This window comes from Mastomys coucha, unplaced genomic scaffold (genome assembly GCF_008632895.1).
Source record: "Mastomys coucha isolate ucsf_1 unplaced genomic scaffold, UCSF_Mcou_1 pScaffold6, whole genome shotgun sequence".
NCBI classification, from domain to species: domain Eukaryota; kingdom Metazoa; phylum Chordata; class Mammalia; order Rodentia; family Muridae; genus Mastomys; species Mastomys coucha.
In genome coordinates, this window is record NW_022196912.1 from 114,217,880 (window position 1) to 114,241,585 (window position 23,706).

The 23,706-nt window shown below is 44.2% G+C and overlaps 1 protein-coding gene across 8 annotated transcripts in view; it reads right to left on the reverse strand.

Moving 5' to 3' along the window:
• Nrde2 (NRDE-2, necessary for RNA interference, domain containing) overlaps positions 1 to 23,706 on the reverse strand; it is a 57,149-nt gene that overhangs the window by 24,376 nt on the left and 9,067 nt on the right. For 5 of the 8 annotated variants that reach the window (XM_031355415.1, XM_031355411.1, XM_031355414.1 and 2 more), the window contains 5 exons: positions 20,396 to 20,490; positions 20,087 to 20,307; positions 10,239 to 10,428; positions 1,830 to 1,938; positions 448 to 654 (listed from right to left, as the gene is read on the reverse strand). In XM_031355415.1, the coding sequence (XP_031211275.1) occupies positions 448 to 654; positions 1,830 to 1,938; positions 10,239 to 10,302 (380 nt within the window). In that variant the 5' untranslated portion in view covers positions 10,303 to 10,428; positions 20,087 to 20,307; positions 20,396 to 20,490. Of the gene's footprint in view, positions 1 to 447; positions 655 to 1,829; positions 1,939 to 10,238; positions 10,429 to 15,711; positions 15,831 to 20,086; positions 20,308 to 20,395; positions 20,491 to 23,706 lie in introns of those variants that run through there. The other 3 variants (XM_031355413.1, XM_031355419.1, XM_031355418.1) reach the window with 3 other exon arrangements.

The following is a 23,706-nucleotide window of genomic DNA, read 5'->3' on the forward strand; positions in this document are numbered from 1 at the left end:
AAAAAAATAAAATAAAATAAAAAGAAAGGAAGAAGGACAAACCCATTATTTAAAAGCTGTGTTAACTATAACCAAAAAGAAAGCAGGATATGTGTGTCCACAGGGGTGACTGAGCACACCGAGGACAGCCGAGGAGAGCCGTCTTCTGCCCCTCTCTAAGTGTGGAACCTGCTGCTCCACAGTACATGGACACACACACCAATACATGGCATGTGTGTGATTCTGTCTTCCAGAATCAGGCCAGGTGTGGCAGCGCACACCAACAATCCTACCACATGAGATGGAGACAGAGATCAGGAGTTCAAGGCTGCTCTCTGCTACACAGCAGGACTCCCTTTTTAATCAACTGGCTACACAAATGAATCCAGATGTCTAACTGATTGTTAGGAACACTCAAGAAAGAACCATCGCGTGTAAAACACCACTGTATCTGAGAGCATGACCCACCGGGGGGTCTCCGGGGAAGCCCTGTCCTTCCCAGCCTCTGTGTCTGCCTCAGATGCACTGCTGCTCGACGGCTCGTGTCTCCTCTTGGTTTTCTTGTGGTGCTGATGCTTCCTCCTCTTCTTTTTCTCCTTCTTCTTTTTTCTGCTTATCTGTGTGAGCGACTCGCTATGGTCGCTCTCATCGGAGAGCTCTGACTTTAGAGGACTCCTATTGGAAAAACCAACACTGTTATTAAAAGAGAAACGGGGGGGGGGGTGGGAATCACAATATGACAAATAATGAGCAAGAAGCATGAATGCCGAAACCTGCTCACTCCTTGCCCGTCCGGTACATGGTACCTTCCTGTTTTAAACTCACCTTAGAGACCTCAGGACTGAACCGAAGTCAAAGCGGGTGTGGAAAGCACCTAACACTCTGAGCCAGTGCTTCTCAACCTTCCCAAAGCGTGTGACCCTTTGGTGCAGTTCCACATGTTGTAGTGACCCCCGACACAATATTATTTTTGTTGCTACTTCATGACTGTGATTCTTCCCACTGTTATAAATCCTAACACACATGACTGTGTTTTACAATGGTTTTAGGCAACCCCTGTGAAAGGGCCATTGGATCCCCCAGCAGGCTGTGACCCACAGGTTGAGAACTGCTGCTCTAAACCCTTTCTTCCCCATGGACACAGCTTAGTGGAAGCAATCCAGTCACTCTAGCAAACTGCGTGGCAATACCACTAGAGGGCTGTTATTAACCCAGTGAGCATTCGAAGGGAAGAAAGGCTTTACTGCGGCCACGACCCTCCTTTCTAAAGGCGACAGCAGCTCTTCTTAGGGACAAGGAACCAATTATGAGCTCTCTCCTGGTCGTCAGCTACAGTTTCCAGAGGCTTCCTGTGTATGTGGAATAGGAAGCTTTCACCACGTTAATGAGGCCAGCTAGTCTATATTTATGAACATGCATTTCTCAGTTCAATGGTCTACAAAACTTCTTTCACGGCCACCGAAGATGTGTGTCATCCGGCTCCCCAATGAGCTTAGGAGATTCAGCCTCTGTTATCTTATATCAGCTATTTTTATCCTTGTTGAAGATGAAACTAAAGAAATACCCAAATTAACAATATTCTAAAGGTCACTAATGAGGTCAATGAAGTTACCGGAGAGTCACAATGATGCAATTTCCCTCGTGGCCTAATTATAAGCATTAATTGTGTCATGTACTTTTACCACTGCTATACAAAGGGGGAAAAGGCAGAATCCATAGGAGTTAAGTGAAGGAAGATGGTCACAGATTGCCAGGTCACTGAGCTCTTCCACTGCAGGGCTTTTAGGGAACATCCCTAAAGTGAAGCTATGAGCAGAACACAAGACTACATCCACCTGTTAAACTCGTACCTTGTCAGTGGTGACCCTTCAGAAGCAAGGGCTGTGACCTCCTCCGTTTGTTGGCTCAGAGAAGTTAGATTTCCAACACGAAAGCTGGGGTTGCTCAGCCAATCTAACTCTGCACATGCAAGAGAGAGAATGGAAAGATGACGTTAGTGCTACAGGCCTTCTAGACCAGGAACCCATCCATGCTATCATCTGGCCTCTGCATTCACAGCCATGATCAGCCAGTATCTTGTGCAGTCCCCAGAAACCAAGTGGAATCCAAGAAATTCTTATTTCACTGGGCATGGTGCTTTAGTACAGTCTAAAGTATTTAAGACTGAAATTCTCTTGCAAGGGGACTGGTGAGATGGCTCAGCAGGTAAGAGCACTGACTGCTCGTCCGAAGGTCCTGAGTTCGGACCCCAGCAACAACATGGTGGCTCACAACCACCCGTAATGAGATCGGACACCCTCTTCTGGTGCGTCTGAAGACAGCTGCAGTAAATTACGACGGAGTGAGCGGGCTGGAGCAGGCTGGAGCGAGCGGGGCAGAGCGAGCCGGGCGGCAGAGGTCCTGAGTTCAAAAACAGCCACACATATGATGGCTCATGGACATCTGTACAGCTACAGTGTACTCATACACATAAAAAATAAATAAGAATAAATCTTTAAAAAAAATTCTTGCCAGGTGGTGGTGGCACACGCCTTTAATCCCAGCACTTGGGAGGCAGAGGCAGGCAGATTTCTGAGTTCGAGGCCAGCCTGGTCTACAGAGTAAGTTCCAGGACAGCCAGGGATACACAGAGAAACCCTGTCTTGAAAAACCAAAAATAAAAATTCTCTTGCAATATCAGGCTGTGGGTTGAATAAAAACCACATAATGAAAGTGGTCTAAGAGACAAGGTTTCATGCGTGTCCGAACATCTTAGAATGTCTTAGAAAATCAGTTCTCTTCCCACCACGTGGGTCTGGGAAACTAAGCTCAGGTTGTCAAGCTTAGCAGCAAGTGCCTTCACCATCTCACCAGCCCTCACACTCCATCTAGAAACTCCTAAAAGTTAAAGCCAGCCACACACAACTGCATATGTCTGCAACCCCAGCACACGGAAGACAGAGACAGGACCATGAGATCAAGTCCACCCTGAGCTACTTGGAGAGTTCTAGTCCAGCTTCACAACCTGACAAGATCCTGAGTCTACATGCTTACCATCTAGAGGGACGTGTACCCCTCAAGAAACACTAGTGCAGTCAAGAGCAAACTTTTCCTTTTCAGTATCCTTTGGAGATACAAATGTTGAACTTTAATACTAAAATGTATTAGCATTAATGATTACTTCTGGATAGTACAATTAAATGTTTACAACCTTTAGCTTATCTATAATTTCTAACTCTTTTTTTTAATGATTTATTTACTTTTATTTTATGTACATTGGTATTTTGCCTCTGGAGCAAAGCATTGGTGGTGTCTGCCCTCTGGAGTTGTCAAATCCTCTGGAGCTGGATTTACAGACAGCTGTAAGTTGCCATGTGGGTGCTGAGAATTGATCCCAAGTCCTTTGGAAGAGCAACTAGTGCTCTTAACTGCTGATCCACCTCTCCAGCTCCCTCAACCTTTTAAATAATTTTTATTGCATTATTTATTTAGTTGGGGGGAGATCAGAGACTAACTTTTGAGTTTAAGTTCTTTCCATCACAGAGGGCCCAGGGATTGAACTTGAGTCATCACACTTGGTGACAAGTGCTTTCACCAGCCTAGCCATCTCTCTGTCCCTCTACCTTCTAACAAATAATTATATCTACATTTCTTACTTTACAACTCTACGGAGTCCTCCCACGTTTCTAACCCTTAACTGTGGAAGGAAATAAAGAAGCATGGGATGGCGGATGGAGGAGCCACAGAAAGTCCTGTTCCTTCACATGTTAAGAATGCCAAGGCTTGAGACAAACAAGAAGAAGGCCGCTGAGACTTCTGGTATTACTGAGATCAAACTGATGGATCATAAAAGTCACCCCTGCAGCAACAGCAGCAGCTTTGAGTACATTTAGGAGTGCAGCCCCCTCCGTAACTGTACATTTTCATCTTCCTGTGAAGAATAACCCTGACCTGTTCCTCCTCATCCATGCTCTGCCACCCGCCTCCTGTCTCAACCTTATATAATTACTCATCTCTTTTCTGTCTTGATAGATTTGCCTGCTTGGTACATCTCATATAAACAAGCTCACACGCTATGTGGCGTTTTGTAAACTGGTTTTTTTCACTTTCTGGTTTGCAAGGTTCATTCAAGCTACATCCATACATCATCATATCATTCTTTTTTACTGCTAAATAATACAGCATTTGATGGATATAACATACTGTGTCTGTCTACTCATCAGCCAGCAGTCACTTGGGTTAGTTCTTTTCAGAGGCTACTATGACAATGCTTCTAAGAGCATTGATATACAAGTTCTCCAGAGTGGATATTTAGACAGCTGCTAGGTGATATCATAAATCAATGTTAGCATTCCAAGGAACTGACAAGACTCTGTATTGTACCCAATAGTTGCATCATCTGACTCCTATTAACAGTACATGAGGATTCCATTTTATGCACCTAGCTAACATTTCTGGCTGTTTTTCCAATTATCGTCATCCTAGCAGGTGGGATGTTATTTCATTGTGGCTTTGTTTCCATTTCCCTTATGATGATAAAAACATCATTTTACTTAGATATTGGCCATTCGTGTATGATCTCCAGAGAAGCAGCTATTCAAATCATGTACCCATTTCTAAATATGGTCCTCTTATTACTGAGTTCCACGAGTTTCTTTGTTTGTTTGTTTTTTATCCTCTTGAATCTAGTCACCCCCACGGTGACTACATGTTAATAAAGAGAGTAAGACAGCAAGCACACCCCTGAAAACTTGGCCTAACTCACTGCCATATCCCCAACAGCTCGGAATCCAGCGGGTGGTCAACAAATACTCATAGGAAAGAGAGGAATGAGGATGGGAAGATTCCAAAGGAGAAAACAAATATTTAAAAGCACGGGGGAAAAGGAAGGAAGGAGGAAAAAAAATAATGTAAGTACCCACAGTAGGCCAACACCAGGATAGGCATGTCGGCGTGCACATCTTTCAGTCCTCATAAGCTAGCTCGAGGGAAGTACTGTGCTCTGCTTTACAGACATGGAAACGGGCTCGAAGGGAATACGGAGTTTGTAAGGTTCTATCGAGTAAATGCTGAACAACTGCTCAGACAGTCGTCTTTCTCCTGTCGCCATGTTCTCTCTGAGGTTGGTTCCTTTCCCTTGGGCCTAATTCCTGCCAAGAGCTAAGTGAAAACAGTCTTTGTTGCTCACTGAGATCAGAATATTTCCATAGCAGATTCTACCATAAACAAAGGAAAAGTGGGGAGAGACGGAACAAACTGTGCACAGGGAGAGATGTTCTCCCGGCACCCCAGCAGATTATCATGCTACCATCACTAAACAGTGACGGCAGGTGAAGAAGTGTGCAGAAACACAAACCTCTACACAAGGCTGCTGGGGTGCAGTGTGTGAAGGTGTGTCTCCTCAATATTTATTTGACTTCGATCTGTTATTTAATTGCTAATTCTTTTTTTTAAAGAATTATTTATTATATATAGCTGTCTTCAGACACACCAGAAGAGGGCATGCGATCTCATTACAGATGGTTGTGAGCCACCATGTGGTTGCTGGGATTTGAACTTCCGGACCTCTGGAAGAGCAGTCAGTGCTCTTAACCACTGAGCCATCTCCCCAGCCCTTAATTGCTAATTCTTACAACAGTACATAGCAGAGAGCTCCGAGCAGGCAGGACTCTGGTGTTGCCATTTCTATGGCCTGTTAACTGGGTTTTCTATTGTGTAAATATGCAATCTTTCACACCTGACTAAGGCAATCTAGAATTGTATCTGATTGGCTGTAAAAAAGGAGCTGATGACCATAGCTGGGCAGGAAGTGGAGGGACAGAGAGAGGGATGCTGGGAGAAGATGAGAGGTGGGAGATTGGACAGGGACATGGAGGTGAACAGACTAGAGCAGAGCAGACAGAGCTGGCCACATGGCCAGACATAGTACCAGGATTAGTCGGGCTAAGAGTAGCTGGGAGACTGCCCCAGCAAATGCCTAAGATTTTAATTATTAAAAAGCCTGTGTCATGCCAGGCAGTGGTGGCACACGCCTTTAATTCCAGCACTTGGGAGGCAGAGGCAGGCAAATTTCTGAGTTCGAGGCCAGCCTGGTCTACAGAGTGAGTTCCAGGACAGCCAGGGCTACACGGAGAAACCCTGTCTCGAAAAAACAAACAAACAAACAAACAAAACGAAACAAAACGAAACAAAACAAAAAAAGCCTGAGTCATTATTTATATCACTGGCAGGTTCAAGATAGTCCCACTATGCAAGGTAACACAGAGGACTCGCCAAAGGCCTTCAGAGAGGGCCAGTCAGGCTTCCTCGGAAAACAGCTAAGGGTTTACCACATGCAACCACTGAGAAGGAAGACCCTTCTAAAGAACTGAAACCTAAGTTCAATTTTCAGCCTCCAGATGGTGGCTCATAGCCATCTAAAATGAGGATATATTGTATGCAGACGAACATGCTGAAAGAGCACTCATATACATAGAATAAGTTAATTAAAAAAAACTGAGGGCTAGAGAGATGGCTCAGCGGTTAAGAGCACTGACTTCTCTTCCAAAGGTCCTGAGTTCAAATCCCAGCAACCACATAGTGGCCCACAACTATCCATAATGAGATCTGATGCCCTCTTCTGGTGTGTCTGAAGACAGGTACAGTGTACTTACATATAATAATAAATCAATCTCTGGGCCGGAGCGAGCAGAAGTCCCAAGTTCAATTCCCAGCAACCATATGATGGCTCACAACCATCTATACAGCTGCAGTGTACTCATACACATAAAAATAAATAAATAAATCTTTTTTTATTAAAAATTGAAACTCAGATCACCAGAGACAGTCCCTTGACAGGCCAATCTTGTGGTACCACATCAACTGGACACAGATTACAAGTTCCAATCCTGGAAGCATTTGAGAGATGCTTCCATACCTTACCCACAGATTTTAAACTTTTCTAACCAAGGAACTGTGAAACAAAAATCTCTGAGTTCAACACAGAGAACAGTAACAGCAGGGACGCCCTGGCTGTAGGCTTGCCGCCTACAGAAGCTGAATCACTTGGCCAAGGGCATCCATTTAAGCCTGGATATACCTTTCTTCCTCTTGGGCTCTGCGTGATACCATGGGAGTACTCTGGGATTCAGCTACAGTCTCTTGACAGGTACATAAATTCGGCTGTCAGGGCAATTTACAAACTGTGACTTCATTATCAGCTTGTCCATCTTTCTACAACGTTCTAAGCCAACTCGAATCTTATTAAGGATAGGTTAATCATTAATAGTGTGGCAAGAGCAGATGACTTCAATCACTACTCAGGAGACAAAGCCAGAACTCTATAATTTTGAGGCCCATTTAAAAACAAAAGAAAAAAAACTTGGCAATTAGCAAACAACAACAACAACAACAAAACATAAAAAACCCCGGGGCTGGGGAAATGGCTCCACAGTGGAGAGCACCCGCTGCTCTTCCAGAGAATCCAGAACCCCCATAGCAGCTCACGGTCATTTGTAACTCAGTTCCAAGAAATCTTAACAGAGCCTCTTCTAGCCTCTATGGACAGAAGGCATATTAAGTGGCACAGACATACATGCAGACAAAACACCCACATACACATACATGCTCTTCAAGTCAAACATACCAACTGGTCTGCGAGTCTTTCGTCCTAGCTTCCAGCTCCTCCTCCTGCTCAGCTCTTACAAACTAGAAGCAACCCGAGGGTGGGAGCCATGACTACTCACTACTACACTATTACAGTGCCACAGCATAAAGTATTGACTCAATAAATATCTATTGAAATGCACTGACAGTGTGAAGTCTATCTTCATCTTCACATCCAAAAGCTCTAACCTCCTCCAAAAATCCAGTCAAAGTATGAAGTGCAGCCATCATATGATTCTTCTGTTCTTTACAGCAACTGTGTGGTTAGTCATTAGATGACCTGCTACATACCCTAGCACAATTCCAGGTATTGGGGAGACAGTGACGGACAAGACAGCATCCGCTCATACGATGCTTATACTTCATCATACCCTTGCCTGTCAGATGACACACCTAAGTTGTGAAATTCAATTTTTAGTGACACAGAATCCTGGACAGAGATACCTAACATTAAAAGACATTTTATTAATCAGATTGCTAAGTCCTTTTTTCTTTTCTCTTTTGGTTTTTGTTTGAATTTGAAGTTACAAATGCTTGTGAGCTGTCATGTGGGTGCTAGGAACTGAACCTGGGTCCTCTGGGTGAGTAGTCAGTGCTTTTAACTGATGAACCATCTCTGTCGACCACTAAGTCTCTCTCAATGGTTACTTAAAATCTCATAACTTACAGTGTCTGACAGAAATCAAGTATGTACTTACGTCACTAAGCAGGGTGTAATGTGTGTGTGTATGTGTGTGTGTGTGTGTATACTTACATCACTAAGCAGGGTGTAATGTGTGTGTGTGTGTGTGTGTGTGTGTACTTACGTCACTAAGCAGGGTGTAATGTGTGTGTGTATGTGTGTGTGTGTGTACTTACGTCACTAAGCAGGGTATAATGTGTGTGTGTGTGTGTGTGTGTGTGTATACTTACGTCACTAAGCAGGGTGTAATGTGTGTGTGTGTGTGTGTGTGTGTGTGTGTGTGTGTGTATACTTACATCACTAAGCAGGGTGTACTATATGTGTACTTACATCACCAAGCAGGTATAATATACTATAGACAAGAGCATCAGGAAACCAAGCATCTGGCGCTTAAGAGGGAAAACTGGAAAACCTTTTGTCCCTGGGGATCAGCACAGAACTCTCAGGTTAGAAATTGCTGAGAGCCTGGCACTGGACATCTCCCAGACATACAGACAAGAAAGGAAGACAGGGAGCTATCCTCCACAAAAGCCACTTCACGTGCTGCCTACCTACTGCTGGGACCCACAGTGCCTACCACACCTTCGGAGAAAGCTGACAGAGGTAAGCTAGCAGCCCATCAGCGAGAACTCAACTGCCATGCCAACTCTGTGGTGAGTTCACTAAGGCTCTTTACTAACTCTGCGTCTCCTCTGAAAAGGCCCGTGTTCAGTTCCACCAAAGGCAGAGGAGCAAGCCAGCATGAGTAAGCTTCCTCTTTAAAAACCAGATAACTTTACATGCGGGCATCACATCCAAGTGCAATATGCATTTCAGTAGCTTGTCCTGACAATGCAGCACTGCCTTCTACCCAGTTTCAGTGACCTTGGAGATGAAGGGCCACTCCTCTGGGGGTAGCCATTCAAACAGCATTTCCAGGCTGGTGGTAAAAATGAGTTAGCAATCATATTAATGAAGGCAGTTGTTCTTATGAGAATAAGCCATTCGTTTTGATTAGGACCCCCATTTTCTGGATGCTGGAAGCTCAAACTCACTTGTACAAAAAAAAAAAAACATCAGCAAACATAGCTAAGAGTGGCACTGAAGGTGGCAACGTTTTCCTGGGAGTTGATCTACCCCATGAAGCAGCCCAGGAACTGCAAAGATGTTTAAGTCACAACCTGCGGTTTAAGTTACCCCCCCCCCCGAACCTGTAATAAAAAGTTTATAACGAAAGTTCTATAGTCAGAGAACCTCTTTCAGTCTCTTTCGCTCATTCAAGAAGATTACACGCTGGAGGCTAATCTAGGTCCCAGGGAGACCCTGACCACACAAGAAGGTCCCTGAATTCTTATCTATCCAAATCGTATCCTTTTGAAGACCAGTCCAAAATTTCGAAAGTTCCATTTTTGTGGAATTGACGACTGCGGCTCACCTATGACATTTGTAGCATACTACCTTATACTGATTTTTTTTTTTTTTTTGGTTTGTTGTCATTTAGTACCGTTCATGCAACAGGTTGCATTATCAATCCGGACACATTATTGAATACGTCTATATTCAGGGCCTGTGCTGACAAATAAGTGTGCTACAATGAATAGTCTCGGACTTTGTTGAGGGTTACAATTTAGTAAAGAAAAAGTAAGCTAACCACAATTACAAGTATTTTAAGAGGGCTTCTTTTGCAATGGGGTTGTATCATTGCAGCTTCTAGGACAATGACGTCCAAAAATACGGTAATGTTAGCGCCAGACACCATCCTAGGCTTTGCCTCCCCTTCCCTTACTTGACCACCATAGTGCCCAAAAGAGCTTCTGGCCCAACACTTCACACAAGACCCAGAAGGCTTTGCAGCGCCGCGGAGAACTCTGGGATACAAGTGGATAAACAAATCAAAGAAAAAGGCCATGGCCCAGGCCCGAAAATCTGCCATTAATTTCATCGGTGTCTTTTTCGACTCTTTTGACGTGCTTACCTTTCTTGGATGCTCCATCACCGGAGGCCTCACTTACGCCCGCAAAGGCCGGGAACAGCGCCATGATCACAGGCCGCACCACACTCCCGCCACAGAAATGGCGCCGTCTGGAGAGCTCTGGTTGGAGGGCGCTGGCTCGCGAGGCACTCTGGGAAATGTAGTTCTTCCTGCACTCGTTGCGGCTTAACCCCTGAGCAAGGCGGGGCAGAGACCAGAAGGGTGGAGAGGGGAGGAGGGGAAACGGTGAGAGCAGGGAAGAACTGTTTCCTTGTAGTTAGTGCCCTCCGGCTTCAGTGAAAACCGGAAAAGCAGGAACCGGAAGAGGAAGTTGGGAGGGAAGGCGTGGAAACTGGAATTCAGCTCAACTCGTAAACGCACACTGCCTCTTTTAACTGGGTCAAAGTAATCAAAATCTGTAAGCTTCACTTTCCTCCTCTGCAAGATTGTGTGTGTGAGTGTGTATACGAACACATATACATGTACAGACTGCAATTGTTTCACCCATAAAAAGCGTTTAAAACTTGGCTTTAAACTGGGTGTGGGGGCACACCCCTTTAAACCCAACACTTAGTGGTAGAGGCAAGTGGATCTCTGTGAGTTCGACGCTAGCCTGGTCTACATAGTGATTTCAAGGAGAGTCAGAACTGTATAGAGACCCTGTTTCCAAAAATGCTGCGCGAGCGTGAAGGGGGGGAGGAACGGAGGGAGGGAGGGAGGGACGAAGGGAGGAATGGCTCAGATAATAAAGGCACTTACCAAAAGCAAGCATGAATACCTGAGTTCCATCTAGACTGCACATCCTGACCTCCAAATGTACAGGGTTGTATAAACATGCCCCACAATAATAAAAAGTAAAAAAAAAAAAAAATTAAGCCCAGAGATTTGAATCTAATCATCTAAACAAAGGAATGGGTGGAAACCTATGCAGGCAGCACCTGTGTACCTTGTAAACTGTGTACGTCCCAAATAAATGCCCTTCAAGTTTTCAGGTCTCTAAAAGTACTTGGAAAAGGAGGGCAGCAGAATCCACCACGTCTTCAACTGTAAATCTCAAGTTCTGCCAAACTTGACAGTAAGTTGTCTCAATTGATTAACTCAATACCTGCATCCAGGCAAGGTGATACACGACTTTAATCCCAGCACTTGGGAGGCAGAGGCAGGCGATTTCTGAGTTCGAGGCCAGCCTGGTCTACAAAGTGAGTTCCAGGATAGCCAGGGTTATACAGAGAAACCCTGTCTCAAAAAGAACAAACAAACAAAAACATTAAATGTGAAAGGCTTCAAATTTTATTTTGAAAGCTATAGTAATATATTGATAACAAGGACTCTTGTTATAGTAGGTATTTCTGTATTTACAAACATGTAAGAGACTTTTCATAAGCAATTCTTCATAAGAACAACTTAATATGTAATCAAGTTACTGATACAGATTTCTGAAGTTTTGTTTTCTGGGAAGATTTTTACTTTTTTAAAAGTGTGTGTGTGTGTGTGTGTGTGTGTGTGTGTGTGTGTGATTAGGCAGGAGCTGATGGCAACTGAGACATCTCACCTGCCCTGTCTTTTGGGTTTTTGTTTTTTTTTTTAGATCTCACTATGTAATACAGACTCAAACTCTTCAACCTCTTGCCTTTCAATTAAAACAAAACTTCACTTTTAGTTTAACATAACAGTAAATTTTGCAAAGGTCTGACAGACAGCCATTTGTATGGAGCATGTAGCTTTCACCCTAACAAATATTGTAAAGACAGGGATTCTCTATGTAGCCTAGGCTGTCTTGGAACTCTCTATGTAAATCAGGCAGGCCTCACACTCACAGCGTCTGCCTGTCTCTACTTTGCAAGTGTTGCAACTAAAGGCATGTACCATAATGCCCAGTACATTTGAAAATGTACAAAATTAATTTTCAGTGTAGCTGTCACAGAGGCTGGAAATCCTGCTTGGTCGTCAATGTTTCTGTATGATCCTTTTCTCTTTTTTTTTATAAGATTTTTTTAAGATTTATTTATTATTATAAATGAGTACACTGTAGCTGTCTTCAGACCACCAGAGAGGGCGTCAGATTTCATTATGGGTGGTTGTGAGCCACCATGCGGTTGCTGGGATTTGAACTCACGACCTTTGGAAGAGCAGTCAGTGCTCTTACCCACTGAGCCATCTCACCAGCCCATGTATGATCCTTTTCTGAATAAGTATGCTGGCCTTTGGTTTAAATGATCAACATTCAGGTGGTAAAGGTCAGTGTTTAAGAGCACTTGCTGCTCTTACAGAGGACCTGAGTTTTTATTTTTTTTCAACGTTTGAAAGGCTGAAAGCTATATGCTCCACACAAATGGGCACAGGACTAATTTGCTATGGCTGTGATTGCTAGACCTTTGCAAAATTTACTATTATGTTAAACTAAATGTGAAGTATTGAGCTAGACCTGGTAGCACGCCACCTTTAATCGCAGCACTTGGAAGGCAGAGGCAGGTGGATCTCTAAGTTGAAAGCCAGTCTGACAGAGTGAGTTCCAGGACAGCCAGGGCTACATGGAGAAACACTGTCTCAAGAAAAAAAGGGAAGTTTTGAATATTCTTTTCTGCATAGAAAACCCATCACAAAGGATGTGAGAACAACTGACTTTTCTGATTCTTACTCTGGTTTCTATCTGTAAACTCTGGGTATTTCCAGTGCATGCGCCAGGGATTTCTCAACATAAACCAGAAATGCTCTGTGAGTGTATGGCTAAGGGAAGAACTACACTAGTAGCCACCCAGTATGTGTACAAAGTACAATGGCCCAAAATCTGAGAAAACTCAACCAAGCAAAAAAAAAAAAAAAGAAAGAAAGAAAAAAGAAAGAAAAAGAAAGAAAGAAAAAGAAAGGCTGGATGCAAGTTGAAGAAGACCCCAGTGGTTTTGAACTGCTACTTCTTGATGTCCCTGGAACCCAGCCTCACTTCTGTGTGTTTGCTCTAGAAAATAACCAAATATACTTATTTTTTCCATTTTGGGAATCTAATTCAAGTTCACTCTCTATCACTGCAATCCAAGGGTGTTAGAAATACAGAACAAATAAGCAAATCTCCACATGAAGGGTCATGATCCCAGAACCTGGGCCTGTTCCGGTTAGTTTGAGTGATGAGTTCTAAACTTGTCTACCCAGACTAGACCAAAGTCAAACTCCCTTTCATCTTTCTGCAAAAAAAGAATCCACACTAACTCGGGGAAACTGGAGGAACAGGTCTACCTGCCCACTCCATCCTAAGGAATTTTTTTGTTGGTCCCTATGAAGAAAACAAAAATATGCCTTGAAACCAGAGCTAACAGCAAGGAAATAAAGGCCTGGATCTGCTTTGGGGGAGGAGGGGGAGCGGGGGAGGGAGTGCACCGTGAGGGGTGAGGGTGGAGGGCGTTGCTTCTTACCTGATTTGTTTTCTTAGAAAGCAGTGGGGAGTCCAAGGTTGAAAAGTTGTTATTTTGGATTTATTCAGATTTATTCTATTGTATACAGATGTGTCTGACCTGCTCACTTATATGTGTACCACATGTGTACAGTTGCCCATGGAGGCCGTCAAATCCCCTGGGTGTGAATAACCTAATCTAGACACTAGACAACTACAAAATCAGCAAGTGTTCTTAACCACTGAGCCATCTCTCCAGCCCAGGAAAGGTTTTAGTGATCAGATCCAATTTCAAAGATCATTCTGTGGCTAAACCGGCCTGTTTATGCATAATTTAAGATTCACATAGTCTACATTCTATCTAAAATGAAAAAGGTTTTGAGAAGCCCCTCAGAAATACACAGAAAGAACGCAACCTGGGTCCTTCGTTCTTCCCAAGATGGTGGCTTGGCCTTGGTTTAGGATGCTGAGCTGAACCCAGGGCTGCATGCATGCGAAGCATGTGCTCTATTACTGGGCCAACTCCACAGCACCATCTCTATTTTCTTGTTTTATTGACAATAAAGGAGACAATTGAAAAACATATTCCATTAAAGATCATATTTTAAGAACCAAATAGTTCAATTCTCACTTTTCAGACTGCCTTTCTTTGACCAGGAAAGTGCTATTTTAAAACGTATTTATTTATGTGTGTATGGGGTTATTTTGTCTGCATGTGTGCTGGTGTGTATTTATTTATTTATATGTGTATGGGGTTATGTTGTCTGCATGTGTGCCGGTGTGTATTTATTTATGTGTGTATGGGGGTATTTTGTCTGCATGTGTGCCGGTGTGTATTTATTTATGTGTGTATGGGGTTATTTTGTCTGCATACGTGCTGGTGTGTATTTATTTATTTATGTGTGTATGGGGGTATTTTGTCTGCATGTATGCCAGTGCTCCACAGGCATCTGGTACCTACAGAGGCCAGAAGAAGACATCGGATCCCTATCCCTTGGGATTAAAGTTACAGACAATGTTAAGCCACCATGTAGGTACTGGGAATTGAACCCCTGGTCTTCTGGAAGAGCAGACAATGTTCTTAATTGATGAGCCATCTCTCCAACCCTAGGAAAGTGACCTTTTAAGAAGTGAGTTAGTCTCAGTCTCCATTAAAAATCTTCATCTTGCTGGCTTTTGTTTCTCTGGCCATTGTCCTGGCTTCTCCGTGCTATTCTGTCAAGTGGGGGGGGGAGGGGGCTGCTTCATTATCGCTCCTCCATTTTCTTCCCATCAGCACCTCTCTTGTCCATTGTCTTCCCTCATTACCAAAAAGAGAAAAAGAATGCATTTTCCACTGTCCAGACCACTGTCCCTTGCCCTGGGCTCAGAAAGATAATTCAATCCAGAGAGCGTAAAGATGGGGACTGACCACTTACCTTGACCAAAACCAAAGATTCTGGAATCTTCACCAGATAATTTTGTTCTTTGTTATGATTTTCCTGGGTCTTAGATTAATGTATATGTATTTTTTAAATGGCAGCTGCTGTGCTATTTTTTAAAAAATATTTATTTATTTTACATGTATGAGTATACTATCTTCATGCTCACCAGAGGAGGGCATCAGATCCCATTACAGATGGTTGTGAACCACCACGTGGTTGCTGGGAATTCAACTCAGGACCTGTAGAAGAGCAATCAGTGCTTTGTTTGTTTGTTGTTTGTTGTTTTGTTTGTTTTTCAAGACGGGGGTTTCTCTGTGTAGCCCTGGCTGTCCTGGAACTCATTCTGTAGACCAGGCTGGCCTCGAACTCAGAGATCCACCTGCCTCTGCCTCCCAAGTGTTGGGATTAAAGGCGTGTGCCACCACCGCCCCACCCAGTCAGTGCTCTTAACTGCTGAGCCATTTCTCTGGCCCCGATGTATATTTTTATTATACCTGTGACTATTTTCCCTCCTAGTGTTCTGAGCATCTCAGTTCCTCACTGAGGAACCTCAGAAACATGTGGTAGAGAAGCCGTTATATTTCATCCAAAGGGTAGGCTCATGATACACTTACCCAATTCCCTCTGGCTAGATATTTAGCAGAATTCACTTCTTATATCATCTCACCTTTGTTATCTAAGATCTTTCTAAAGTGTGCAGTGTTCCCAACAGGCACAGGATCTCAATTGATAACTTGTCCACCTGTATTCAGGAGAGCACTTGTACCGATGAAGTGATGGGGAGAGCACTTGTACCGCTGAAGTGATGGGTGGTTGCTTCCCCCGTGCACAGGCAATAAAATGCACAGCCAAGGACGGTAAGATGATACTTCCTCAAAGACAAACAATTCCAAGTAATAAAGCTGAGGCTCTGTATATACATTCCACAAAGGCTCTGACACAGAGCCATCTCCACAGAAAGCCCCGGCCTGAAGAGTGAAGGGCAAAGATAGTCCTCGTCAGAAGACAAACTTGTGACACAGTTCTATTGAAAACCTCATTTGCAATTGTGGAATCAGGTAACATTTTTTTCACTTTAGAAAATAAAGTGGGGTAGGCATTCCAGTGTGCCAGGGGAGGCACCTGGTTTTGCAAACAGAAAAATATGGAAAGAAGCAGAAATTAAGACCAACAACTTTCAAAGTATCAGGAAGACAGAACCTACTGTCTGCTCCACATCAGGTTAGCTCAGATTCCTTTGTTGGTAAAGATCAAAACAGGGCAAGTGTCGTGGTCATGTGAATTGAAACTTGAGATCTGATTCTCCTCCTAAGTCTTCAGAGGGTAAGGTACACTTGGGTTTGATGTTACAGTGTTTTAGCACATGCGACTCCATTTTGATTTTTGGTTTAGTCCTCTGGGGGCTATGCAGAAGCTTACTCCAAAACAGTGGTGTTCTATAGTGTTTCTCTGACATCTATAAATGAACAAGAGATTAAAAGAAGCACAGGAGAGTTAAAACCTGACCACCCGTCTGGAAGACTCTACAGAGGAAGGGTCATTTAACTGGGTCTTAAAATGTGAGGCATTTATTAGATAGGTAAATGAAAAGACAAATGAGGAAATGGCATGTGCAAAATTTCAAGTGTGCTCAAGGATCCTCAGAGCAGATTGTGGCTGAGGTGCCATGAGAGGGGCTGTAAAAACCTGGAAGACTAGCTGGGAGGGGGCCTGGATCCCTCTGATGCCATAGAACAGAGATTGCAGGGGCCGGAGAGACGGCTCAGTGGTTAAGAGCACTGGCTGCTCTTCCAGAGGACAGGAGTTCAATTCCCAGCAACCACATGGTGGCTCACAACCATCTGTAATTCCAGTTCCAGGGAATCCAACATCCTCTTCTAGTCTCTCTGGGCATGCTTGTATAGATGCAGACAGACTATTCATACACATACCTTAAAAATAAATACTAAAAAAATAGTAAAAAAAAATGTTCTTTGTCCCTTGGGGGGAAAAAAAAATTAAACCCTTGAAATTCCCAAGTAAGATGATGGGAGCATAGGTAGGATGGGAGAATAGGTAAGCCTTGATTGTGGCTAAGTTTAAGCTAACAACATCCCGGGATGGGGAAGGAGGCCATTCCAGGAAGACCAGCTATGGGCTTGCAGTGGAGAGGTTGCTGGAGACCAATTCCCATCATGTCTAAGTAATGAAAAAAACAAAAATAATCAAGCAATAAACCAGGAAACTTCCAGAATGAGGCTGAATGAGCTTCCTGAGCAGGCAGCAGCTGCGACAGGAATGGTACATCTCAGTTCCACAGGAAGGGGGCACACAAGCTCCACGTTTGGGACCCTGTCAAACCTCGCCTTATGTGTCTTCTCATTTGGCTGATCCTGACGTCTAACATTTGTAAGAAGACTATAATAGTAGGTACAATCATGAATATGCATGAGAGACTGGTTCCAGACTCTCCATGGATATAAAAACCACTGGGGTGCTCTGAAGTCCCACTTATGATGTATATGCCATCTCCACAAAACCTACACACATCCTCTGGTATTCTTTGAATCCACCCAGACTACTTGTAATACCTAGGACACAGACAGCCAACTACAGAGCCCACTTTCTGAGTCCTGCAAGCTTTTCTAGCATGTTGAATCCAGGCAGTTGTTAGGATCCCCAAATTTGTAGTCGTGTGTGTGTGTGTGTGTGTGTGTGTGTGTGTGTGTGTGTGTGTGTGTGGAGTGTGCATGTGAAGCAGAAGTCAGAGGTACCAAGTCCCCAGAGCAGAGTTACAGTTGTTTGCCAGCCAGCTGACGTGGGTACTGGGAACTCAGGTCCTTGGTCCTCCACTCTTAACCTCTGAGCTACCTCTCCAGCTCTTGACTTAATATGTTCTTTTTAAAACATAAGAAACAGATCTCAAATCAGGACTTTCAACGTCAAAGACCTCAGCAGTGAAAAATCATGTGACAGTGACTGTTATTCCAACATAAAAAGCAATGCTCTGCTTCATTATTAACGCTGACGCCATCAAACCTTCATCATGCAGCTTGAGTGGCTTGTGCCGGAAGAACCAGAGCTTTCCTTCGTAGATTAAAAGGCGGCCTGGAAGATGGAAACTTGCCCGGTGCTTGTTCACAAGCCTCAGATGTTTAGTTAACTGATTCATGGGAGCAGTTTTTCAGTGTCTCTCAAGAACACCAAGCAGCCGATCTCAGCTTCTGCCATTCCTGCAGCATATGTCTGCATAATCTGTGGAGGGTTCTACAGAAGATGCTCATCATGGCTTCCTCCATGACCTTCCAGTTAATTATCACTACTGAATCTTTAATGCTTTAAATGTGTATACATCACTTATTTTGCTTCCAAATCAGCAGCTTAATAAATGTCAACACGAACATTAAACTATGTTAATCTTTCATATAGTTTTGAGTCATCAAAAGTATATTAAAAATTAAAATAAAATTAATTTCCACCTTCTCGTTCTTAAGCTGCTGGCTAATGTCATTTTTAAAGCATGCTATCATGTTCTATGAATCGACATTTTGCTAAGAATTAATGAGCTCATATTTATTTACTGCCCCTGGTGTTACCCATTGTGTTCTCAATTGCTATAAAACACCATACATCATGTTATGAGAACCCAGGCAGGCAGATGAACTGTACTGGGTGGGGTCACGCACTAATGACAAAACACTAAGGCTATTACCTTTAGTATGCCAGGCAGCCTTGCTGGAGTCCATGATGGTGAGCTTGTGAAACTTGTAAGGTCGAATGCATTGGGGAAAACCTAGCCTCCCACCCTTGAGTAACTGAAGGCCTGGCACCAACCTCATCCATGGTGCTAAAATTCAAGACTCCCTAGGATCTAAAACTGGCCAGAGACAGCTGGGATTTTGGAAGCTCTGTCTTGTATCCTGTCTGTCACCTTGCAAACTTTTTAACTGTCAGAATGGCTATAGTGTTCCATACCAAAACAGTGTGGCCGGGCAATCATTGCCTTTGACTATTCAATGAAGCCCTGACAGGCTGGGCTTTGTGGATTGAGCTCACACAACAGAGAGATAACATTCCCTTGGGGAGGGTATTCAATCTCCCAAAAACCCTGCGTCATGACAGGAGAGCACCCTGTTTAGAACACAGTCCCAGCTGGGAAACGCACAGGGAGGTGAGGCTGATCACAGAAAGCCTGGAGATTCTCTGGGCTGCTCCCTAACCACAGAAGCCCTTCACAGAAGCCCTGGAAGAAAGAATGAGCAGGGATGGGGAGGACAGAGTGCAAAGGGGTTCAGCAGGAATCCAGCTGCAGCACCAGCTTGGCTGCTGGCCTGGCTTTGGCAGTAAATACCTAAGCCATTGAGAGGAGACTCCCTACCAGCCTCTTAGAGGCAGCTCCAGCCATTCTACCTGTGCTCCTATGTCACTCACACTGAGAAATGTACTGCTGGAACAAGAAGTGTTTCAAGGTTGTAACTCAGTGAGAGCACGCTTGCCTCGAATGCACGACACCCTAGATTCTCCAGCCCTTAAACAAACCAACAAAAAGGGAAGGGAGGGGAACCATTGTACTTAAGGGATTAAAGACAGAAGGAAAGACCTGTTACTGAAGCAGAAAAAATTGCACCAGATCCGTTCGCACAGTTGACTCAAGAGCCTGAGAGCCCTGCGGCTACGCAGGAAATTTGAGAGCAGCCCACTGGAAACACAAGAAGAAACTTTGTGCTAGAGAGGAAGTAGTCACTGTTAGAAGCATTTCCAAAGTTATGCAAAATACCAGCCCCACAGGAAACATCAGTGATTTCAGGAATTTCATTTCTATATTGAGATATATGGAAGCTCAGAGTTTTAAAAACTATCTATCTATCCATCCATCCATCTATGGGGGCAGGGAAGTGCTGTACGTACTAAAGCACGTGAGAAAAGGTCAGAGAATCTGCCACATGGGTTCTGAAGGACGGAACTCAGACCATCGGGAAGAGCAGCAGACACCCTTACTCTCTGGGCCTTCTCACTGGTCTTGAACCCCAACTTTCTAAAATTTTCTACAGAATGGTATTCACCTCTTGGCCATACTCAAGTGAGCAAGGCCCTTCTGCCGTTGGGATCTCAGTCCTGGACAGGTGAAAGCGGAAGGGTCAGGAGCTGTCCAGGTTACTTCTGTGGCCGCTGTAGTAAAATGCCCAACAAGTGCAAGTGGAGAAAGGCTGGCTTCCTTTTGGCTCACTGGTTATGCGCGCGGTCCATCACGGTGCAGAAGTCATGGCCACTGATCACACGGCATCTACCGTGATGCATCACAGTGTTCAGCTCACTTGCTCCTGTATTTTCCGCTCAGGACCCTGGTGCACATACATAATGGTTCCACCTACCTTTAAAGTGGGTCTTTCACCTCAGTGAACCTCCTCTGGGGTTGCAGGTAGTTGTGAACCATGTGATAATGGGTGCAGGAAACCAAATCAGGGTTCTGTGTGAGAGTAATACATCTTCTTAACCATTGCACCATATCTCTTCATCATCCTTCAGTTATTAATCACTACTCTGCTTCTTTCCTGGCCCCTTGGACCTGATACTTAGGTCCGCTTTCCTACATCTCTGCTTCTCCCTTGGAAGACACTCTAGGAACTTCTTACCCACCAGGCTGGCTCTCCTACAAAGCAGACCAAGGCAGATATGGGTAATTTGCTTTTGGGAGCCAAGAAGGATATTTTTTTCCTTCTTTTGCTTCAATTCGTATTACACACATCCTTGTGAAGACCTAGTGTACATGTCTGATGGTCTTTGCTGATGAGGGATATAGTGTACTTCAGGCTCTTCTTGCAAACGTGAAAGTCGAGCAGGGTTGTGGCTCATCCAACCTCAGGCTTCATCAGAGATCAAGACTGATGTTGGAGTCCTGAGCTTGGGAGAGCTCTTTTGCCATTTGATACTTTCTACCAAGAGACCAATGCTATAAAAAATGCAGAGGCGACAGGATTCTAGTTGTTCCTGTTCTGGAAGCCTTTTAAAGGGCCAGTATGCCATAATGATCCCAATAGGCCCCCAAAGCTGTGGAGAAGCTGAGAAAACAGATAGATAACCTTAGGCCTTTAAAATTGCCTGTGATGGTTTGAGTCGGAGGTGTCTGTCCCCCTGGGTTTGTGTTATGAACATGTTCCCCTACTGGTGACAATGTTTTGGAAACACGTGGAACTTTTAAGAGGCAGAGCCCAAGTGGAGGAAGAGGCTGCCAGGGGTGGGTCTTGTAAGTGTGTACTCAGGCCCCAGTTCCATTTTGCTCCTGGTCCAACATCATGAGACTACATCTGTAACACCCTCCATTCAGGATGACTAAGCTCTTAGTTTGCCCACTATGGCAAACTAAACCCTCTGAAACTGTAAGCCAAAATAATTCTTTCTCCCCACAAATTGACTATAGCACACAAAAGTAATGAGCACAGTAGATGAGCCACTTTTAGTGGTTCTGTGATACATTCTGCCCTGACTACCCAGGCATCTGCTTGCAGTTACCCGAGGAACCTGGATGGAGAGACTGACATACACTGTAGTGACCGTAGTTTAACCTCTATGCCAGTCGGGACTTATGCTCAGATCTAGGAAGGAGATGAAAACTGACCTGCCCAGGGCGGTCATCTCTGCCTGACCTGACCGCTAGACCCTTAGAGGAAAATAGCAACAGCCTGGGGTGCTGACCAAAGAAAGATTCAGGGATGGGTCCAGTCTTAGCACCTGAAACAAATGTGTCTCTTTGGCTCCATTTAGAAATGGTGATTTCCCCAAATGCAAACGTCCCCACGATGATGACTTCGTGTCCAGTGCACAACAGTCCCGCGATGCTTTGTTTGGTAAATAATCATATTGTTCTTCCTTATCTCCACTGAAACAGTCTCCAAAGAAGTCTCTCTGGAGTGCAGATTATAGTGTCGAAAGAGGTTAGTACCCCAGCTGCTGCTGTGGGGGTGACTCAGAGAGAACTTAGCCAGCAAAGAGGTTCTTGTGATGTGATGTGCGGATGCTGTGAAATGACTATACAAAGACCTCAGTGTGCCATGTTTATGTTTGGTTTATCCTAAGTAGGATCAGTGTAACAGAGTCACCCATTTAAATATTGAGTCTACTGAGTTTATCCTCCTCCACCTCTTTCTTCTAATGCGCGCTTGTGCACCTATGCACACACGTGTAGAAATCAGAGGTTAACTTCAGGTATTTGACATCTTAGTTTTGGAGACAGGTCTCTCAGTGGACCTGGAGAGCGCCATTTGAGCTACAGTGACTGACCAGCAATGCCCCAGGATCCTATCTCTGCCCACCAAGTGCTGGAATTACGGGTGTCTACCGCCATACACAGCATTTTTAGTGGGGATCTGAACTCATGTCTAGGAGGTGAATACTTTACCCCTGAGCCATCTCCCCAGCCCTTCATCTTGACTCTTGTACAAGATTAATGTTTATGTGTTATAATATAGTAATAAAACACTTTACGAACAGTTTTCAATCACAGTGATCCTGCTGGGCAGTGGTGGCACACGCCTTTGATCCCAGCACTTGGGAGGCAGAGGCAGGAGGATTTCTAAGTTCAAGGCAAGCCTGGTCTATAGAGTGAGTTCCAGGATGGCCAGGGCTACACAGAGAAACCCTGTCTCGAAACAAACAAACAAACAAACAAATCACAGTGAGCCTAGGTTCTAGAAAAATAGTATCTACATAAACATCGCCCCATCATTCACATTGAACAATATATCTCAGTGTTTTTCATTGAGATTGTTGGTGATACCTGGGGTTCATTCATTTTCAAAATGAAATCATCGCTCATGAGCTAATCTAAGGACTCACATCTCCCCTTCCAAACCTGCTGCCCAAAGTCCAACCCCTGATGTCCAAGTGTAGGAAACAAAACCCAGCCATTCTCCCTCACACTGCCACCTGTTCCAGGTCGCTCTGATTGCCACCAGCTTCACAGTACAACCATTCCTAATCTGGAGCAGGGGGGTTGTAATTCATCCATTTCTTCATCCACCAGGACCCCTGAACCCCCAAACCACACATCATCCTTGGAATATGCAATGTGTATTTTTCATAAGGAGGAGAATATCCAAAACTCTAATTTTCTTCTCAATGAGTCCATTACAGTCGTCTCCAAAAAAAGGCTGGCTGTCATTTTGATCAATATTGTCATTATGTGCTTGGAATTATCCGTCAGCATCCTTGTTTGTCCCCTGCCTCCAGTCTCCACGGCAGGTCATTCTGTACAGTGATGTCATCCTGCTGTCTCCATCCAGCAGACAGAGGACTTGACAGCCTCAGCTGCTTTCCACTCTGGCCATCTGCACAGTCTCTCCCTGGATGCTGGCTGCCATATCCTTCTTGCTCCTGTTTCTCCACTCACCACTTCCCTACTCAGGACCGCTTCATGGCCCTTTCTCCACAGCCAATGCTTGACCAAAGTCAAGATCAGTCCAGAGATGGTAAACATTTTAATTTCAGAAAACCAAATAATTGAATGGGGGAAGAGGGTTAAAGAAGAAAATGTCAATGCTAGCCTGGCCTAGAGCAAGTTCCCAGACAGCCAGGGCTATCCAGAGAAACCTTCTCTTGAAACACAAAATAAAAACAAAAACAAAAACCCAAACAACAAAGTCTAGGTGGGAAATGTCTACCTACTACTTAGATCTTGAAAAGGAAT